At 46.0% G+C, this 7,077-nt stretch overlaps 1 protein-coding gene across 2 annotated transcripts in view; it reads left to right on the top strand.

Annotated features, from left to right (window-relative positions):
* The first annotated feature begins 314 nt into the window (after window positions 1-314).
* Window positions 315-7,077, top strand: part of DNAAF11 (dynein axonemal assembly factor 11) — a 52,247-nt gene continuing 45,484 nt past the window's right edge. Inside the window, exons 1-3 of one of the 2 annotated variants that reach the window (XM_077271253.1) lie at window positions 315-429; window positions 3,987-4,154; window positions 6,658-6,735. In XM_077271253.1, coding sequence (XP_077127368.1) covers window positions 420-429; window positions 3,987-4,154; window positions 6,658-6,735 — 256 coding nt within the window. In that variant the 5' untranslated portion in view covers window positions 315-419. The remainder of the gene's footprint in view (window positions 430-3,986; window positions 4,155-6,657; window positions 6,736-7,077) is intronic. The other variant, XM_077271254.1, reaches the window with a different exon arrangement.

The raw sequence follows: 7,077 nt of genomic DNA, 5'->3' as shown, positions 1-7,077 counted from the left end.
CGCGGCGCGCTTTGCGCGCCGCAAAATTTGTCCCTCTTTCCCATCTTCAAAAGTTGGGAGGTATGTCTTCACTGATTTCACTGACAGTGGACAGAAGGAGGCCTCGCCCTTCCAGTGACATTACCTCAAAAAATCAACTCCGTTCTAGTCGGTACCCCCTGACCACTCATTGGCTTTACAGAACTTGAAATTAGAAATGTCGCAAAAGTCAGCGCTGCTCAGTCACATCTCGCCTTACGGCGACGCGTGTACTCTGCGCCCTCTGCTGGAGGATTGTGGTATATCACCACATCGCGCTGAAGCTTTTTGGTCCGTCTCTCCTTCCGTCCGCAGCTCGTTGTCATGGTTACAGAGCCGCTTCTCTCGGCACACACCGCACACACCGGAGACGTCTCTATCCGTCCGCCGCCGCCGCCGCCATGGTGCTCAGTGAGTGTCCGCGTCCTCATGTGTAACCTGCATCTGTTTATATTGTGCTTGTGAACTACAACTTCCAGCAAATGCTGTCTCGCTGCAGTGACATTACTGGGACCTGTAGTACCACAGCCTCTGCATTCATATTACTAGGGGGGTGCAGGGATGTTGAAACCTCAGGACTTTGATCCGTGATTGCATTTACTCTTTTGTTTTAGCTAAAATGTATATTTACAGCGGTGCTAGTATATAAGGTGTCCTATTGCTGCAAATCTAGACAATAAACACCATGTTGTCAAAAAAGAGTAGAAATGTGAAAAATATTAGATTTGCGCACAGGAAGCCAGATGAAAACAACGTTAAGTCCATAGATTATGAAAAACACTGAATGGAACCTAAATAGAAACAAATGTGTGTTTACGCGGGATCTAGCCGCTGTGTGTTTACGCGGGATCTAGCCGCTGTGTGTTTACGCGGGATCTAGCCGCTGTGTGTTTACGCGGGATCTAGCCGCTGTGTTTTTACGCGGAATCTAGCCGCTGTGTGTTTACGCGGGATCTAGCCGCTGTGTGTTTACGCGGGATCTAGCCGCTGTGTGTTTACGCGGGATCTAGCCGCTGTGTGTTTACGCGGGATCTAGCCGCTGTGTGTTTACGCGGGATCTAGCCGCTGTGTGTTTACGCGGGATCTAGCCGCTGTGTGTTTACGCGGGATCTAGCCGCTGTGTGTTTACGCGGGATCTAGCCGCTGTGTGTTTACGCGGGATCTAGCCGCTGTGTGTTTACGCGGGATCTAGCCGCTGTGTGTTTACGCGGGATCTAGCCGCTGTGTGTTTACGCGGGATCTAGCCGCTGTGTGTTTACGCGGGATCTAGCCGCTGTGTGTTTACGCGGGATCTAGCCGCTGTGTGTTTACGCGGGATCTAGCCGCTGTGTGTTTACGCGGGATCTAGCCGCTGTGTGTTTACGCGGGATCTAGCCGCTGTGTGTTTACGCGGGATCTAGCCGCTGTGTGTTTACGCGGGATCTAGCCGCTGTGTGTTTACGCGGGATCTAGCCGCTGTGTTTTTACGCGGAATCTAGCCGCTGTGTGTTTACGCGGGATCTAGCCGCTGTGTGTTTACGCGGGATCTAGCCGCTGTGTGTTTACGCGGGATCTAGCCGCTGTGTGTTTACGCGGGATCTAGCCGCTGTGTGTTTACGCGGGATCTAGCCGCTCTGTGTTTACGCGGGATCTAGCCGCTGTGTGTTTACGCGGGATCTAGCCGCTGTGTGTTTACGCGGGATCTAGCCGCTGTGTGTTTACGCGGGATCTAGCCGCTGTGTGTTTACGCGGGATCTAGCCGCTGTGTGTTTACGCGGGATCTAGCCGCTGTGTGTTTACGCGGGATCTAGCCGCTGTGTGTTTACGCGGGATCTAGCCGCTGTGTGTTTACGCGGGATCTAGCCGCTGTGTGTTTACGCGGGATCTAGCCGCTGTGTGTTTACGCGGGATCTAGCCGCTGTGTGTTTACGCGGGATCTAGCCGCTGTGTGTTTACGCGGGATCTAGCCGCTGTGTGTTTACGCGGGATCTAGCCGCTGTGTGTTTACGCGGGATCTAGCCGCTGTGTGTTTACGCAGGATCTAGCCGCTGTGTGTTTGCCGCTCGTCTGATGCAGGGTGCGACCTGAATTGAATGGTCCCTGTTGCACCCTGTATCAGACGAGCGGCAAACACACAGCGGCTCCACGGGGTTGATGACGTCCCGCCAGGTCCTGCCCTGATCATCGCACACAGTTATCTTTTTTATTTATATATACTTGTATGTAACCCTTCTCATGTAGAGCACCATGGAATCAATGGTGCTATATAAATAATAATAATAATAATAATAATAGCATCATTAATCAAATTTTGCTGGCTTCATGGGCATATTGCAATCGAATCATACAGGATACTGTTGTCTCCACATTGTATGCTCTATACATTTGTAACTACCCCCCTCTTGTTGTACACTATACAACTCTTTAATATATATCCCGAGTAAACATACATTTTTTTTCCTATTTAGATTCCATTCAGTGTGTTTTTCGTAATCTGGGGACTTAACGTTTTTTTCATCTGGCTTCCTGTGCACAAATCTATTTTTCACATTTCTACTCTTTTTTTTATGCCTAATTTTTGGTGTTTTTCCCTTTTTAATTTTTCACCTTTTATTAATGTCACTTTTTAAATGTATTTCCTGTTTTGTCTCTTCCTTGTGGCCTTTAGGCCGTGTGCACACGCTGCTGCTTCTCTGCGACTTGCCGGTTTGGTGCAGCGTGCCAGTTCTTTTGTAGATTTTTTTTCACCCATTGACTTCAATGAAGTCAGATAAAAGCGCAATAAAACCGCCGCAGGTCTACAGATGACAGCGGTGATACAGATACAGACATATGACTGCACAACCCCCACATGTTCCACATTTGCCCCCTGTGGAGCTTAATCTACAGCGTTTTATGATTAAATAAATAAATGAAAAGAATGGCCCGGGGTTTTTTGGTAACCAGCCAAGGTAAAGCAGACAGCTGGGAGCTGATATTATCAGGCTGGGAAGGTCCATGGTTATTGGACCCTTGCTAGACTAAAAATACAAGCCTGCAGCCACCCAAGAAGTGGCGCATCACGTTAGATTAGAGGTCAGCGAATTTCTTTGGGTCCCCGCTTATTCGGCCAGCCATAGTGTTTGCCGAATAAGCTGCAGAGAGAACCCGGATACATGGATCAGGTGATCGGCACTGCAGCTGCATGGGTCACGGCTGTGTCACTGTCACATGAATGGAGAGCCCAACACACAGGCCCAGCACACAGGCTCTCCATACATGTGCTGTGACACAGCCGCGATGCATGGAGCTGCGGCAACGGACAGCTGATCAGCCGGCGCGCTCCATGTATCCGGGTTCCCCCTGCAGCTTACTCGGTAAGCGCTATAGCTTGCTGAATAAGCGGGGACCTAAAGAAATTCGCTCAACTCTACATGAGATGCTCCAGTTCTGGTGCTTCGCCTTCACTCTTCCCGATTGCCCTGGTGCGTTGGCCATCGAGGTAACAGTAGTTGGGGTTGATGTCAGCTGTGAATTTTCCAAAATCACAGCCGGGATCAAGCCCAGAGGTTAGTTATGGAGATGAATCTATCACACTCTCCCCATTACTAACCCAGTAAGAAGAGACACAAATACTGTACTGAAATAAACACCCCCCACACTCCCTCGTTCCCACGCCGGTCCGATGCAGTCCACCGAATCTGAGGCAGTCCAGAGCACAGGATGGCCGGGAATGTCACTGACCTCACTGCTCCTCAGTCGTTTCTGGCCATTCTGTGCTCCGCACTACGTCAGATTCGGTGGACTACATCGGACCGGCGTGGGAACTTTTTTTTTTTCCTTAATAAAGTGGTGAATGATAGAAAGTGTCGGGGTGTTTATTTCAATAAAGTATTTTTGTGTGTGTGATTGGAGTCACTGACGATAATCGTGTCCTAATGTAGCAGATCTGAAGAGCAGCCGACGATGTGGCGAGGACTGAGCTCCCGTTTTTGTCATCGTCTTCCCAGTCACAGAAGATCTGATCCGGAGACGAGCCGAACACAACAACTGCGAGATCTTCTCCTTGGAGGAAATTTCCCTTCACCAGCAAGATCTGGAGAGGATCGAGCACCTGGACAAATGGTGCCGAGAGCTGAAAATCCTCTACCTCCAGAACAACCTCATCCCCAGAATAGGTCAGTGTGGTGTTCTGTAGGACTACAAATCCCAGAATCCGTTGTCCATCTGGAGTCAGTCTTCGTATTTCACTCAGAGAAGCTGACGAGAAAATCCCTTTAATATTTTAACAGCTGTCAATACTCCTTTAACAGCACGGTTATTCCCATCATTAAAACTTTCGGATTGGTGGGGTCCCACTGGGTTAGACCCCTAGCTCGCCCTGTCAGCAGTAGACACCACTCCATTCATTCTCTATGAGACATCCGACAACAGCAGTCCCATGGAGGATGACAGGATCAGAGAACACCGTTCCCAACCGAGCATTTTATAGCCCCATTCTAGGGGTCTGACCACTGGGAGTCCCAGCGATCTACAAGTTTTGGATAGATCAAAAGGTTTAACACTGAGAATAACTTTGGAAGAGCTAATTGATTCGTAGGATGATTCGTAGAACCCTGACCCAGCCGCCACACCACATGTGAACCCTGCGTACTGCCCCCATCACCGGCAATGCAAGGATGACGTTGCTCCAGGCCTACTGGTCAAAAGAGGTGGCGGAGATGACGGCATGTAGGACGCCATGGACTACTGACCCGCATCCTGAGAATCAACGTGCATCATCTCAAAGGGCGCAGTCAGACAGCCCTATAAATCGGACCACAATGCAAGGACTGGCCGACGGCCCTCCCAACCCGAGCGTGACAGCTTCATATGTTTCTAATCAGCTGTAACGCTGAGGTCGAGGGCGCTGCGGCCGGTCCGAGCATTGCCATCCGATCTTGGTCCGGTTTATATGGCTGTCTGACTGCACCATAAGAATAACACTTTAATGGTCCTTTTTCTAGAGCGCTGCTTATTTTTCTGGTGGGGCGGTGTACTATAACGAACAGAGATCAGAGGCAGACCAAAAAAAAGACAGCAGTGGTTTTCTATTGTTCCTGCCTTTCCATAGCTTTGTACACAAAGCTCATATGAGGACTGTGTATGTAAAAGAGGGAGCGACGCTGCAGGTGCCGCCTCTACTGATCCTAAACGATCGCAGGATCAGCGATAACAGGTCACATGACCCTGGCGCCCCATTTATCTAGACCCAGCGGAGCTCTGACTTTAACAATTATCACAGCAGTTTTACCAACTTCACTTAGGGAAGAAAGAAGTAATAAAACTATAGAATAAATGAAAAAATCCATAGCGCATAAATTGTCTAAAAAGCAAAAAAATGTATGACCAAAAAGATATAAATAATAAAAATTTAAAAAAAACCTTTAATATTATATATATATATATATATATATATATATATATATATATATATATATATATATATATATATATATATATATGTTATTAAAGAATATAAACTTTAATAAAACATTTCATTTTTTTACATTGTGCAATGGTTTGTTTGATATATGACCCGCCTTACGGTATGTGTCCACGTTCAGGATTGCATCAGGATTTGGTCAGGATTTTCCATCAGTATTTGTAAGCCAAAACCAGGAGTGGAACAAATAGAGGAAAAGTATAACAGAAACATCTGCTCCACTTCTGTATTTATCACCCACTCCTGGTTTTGGCTTACAAACACTGATGGAAAATCCTGACCAAATCCTGATGCAATCCTGAACGTGGACACATACCCTATCAGGGGCCATAAAAGGCAGACATTATTTAATTAATTATTATTATTATTTATATTTTTGGTCATATAGGGTACATTTTTTTTTTTTGCTTTTACTTTTTAAGGAATATGTGTTCTATAGATTTTTTTTAATCTATATATTATAATTATATGTGTGTGTGTATATATATATATATATATATATATATATATATATATATATATATACAGTATATATATATATTTTTTTCTAATATTAGGGCTTTTATTTTGCCTTATTAAGGCCAATTATATTTTTTTCACACATTAAAAAGGCCGTTTTCTTCATGAAACAAATAGGTCCAAGAATCCCATTGATAATCTAAAAATGTAATAGCCGATTAGCCACTACATACAGAAAATTTGTTTTGCTCATTAGGGTACAAGCCAGTGTTAGTATTTATCTCTCTTCTCCTTAATCATCTTCTGAGCTGAATAATGACCAGATGAAAGTTGAGAGAGGAGCTCACTGAGGGATTCATTAATAACTCATTCTGCAGTCTGCTATGTACTGTGATACATACAGGATGCAGAAGACAAATGCCCCAACATTGCTAATGAAATCATATTGCAAAGATGCTATGGAGCCAAAAATACGCACATTTAATAAAAATAATGAAGTTCCCCAAAGGTGCCACTGAGTAAATTAAATAGTAGTGCAATTATTTCAGATGATCGCTCGTAAAGGTCACTGACTGGTGGTAAAGTCCGCTCCGCAGCTAATCTGAGGCGCCATTGCTTGTTTCTTCTGTGCTTACCTTGTCTGGTAACACACAGAATCTATCACAGTCGCAGCGTCCCTGGTGGTCCATGTTCCTATAATCGCTGATCCCGGCTGATCGCTCGTTTTTGCATTCCAGAGAATGTCGGCCGACTGAAGAAACTGGAGTATCTGAATTTAGCTTTGAACAACATAGAAAAGATTGAACATTTGGAAGGTAAGTGTGGTTAACCCAATCAATGTGCCCCCCTTAAAGGAGTTGTCCACTTTTTTGGGGAAAAAAAATCAATGCATTAAACCAAACACTGGACGTATATGTAATTTCCACATTGGGTACCAGTGTACGGCGTGTGAGTACCGGTGTATGGCATGTGAATACTGGTATATAGCAGGTGGGTACCGGTGTATGGCGTGTGGGTACCGGTGTATGGCATGTGGGTACCGGTGTATGGCGTGTGAGTACCGGTGTATGGCGTGTGGGTACCGGTGTATGGCGTGTGGGTACCGGTGTATGGCATGTGAATACTGGTATATAGCAGGTGGGTACCGGTGTATGGCG

The sequence above is a fragment of the Ranitomeya variabilis genome, chromosome 6 (genome assembly GCF_051348905.1).
Source record: "Ranitomeya variabilis isolate aRanVar5 chromosome 6, aRanVar5.hap1, whole genome shotgun sequence".
Lineage (NCBI taxonomy): Eukaryota > Metazoa > Chordata > Amphibia > Anura > Dendrobatidae > Ranitomeya > Ranitomeya variabilis.
This window is presented reverse-complemented; position numbering and strand designations above follow the sequence as displayed.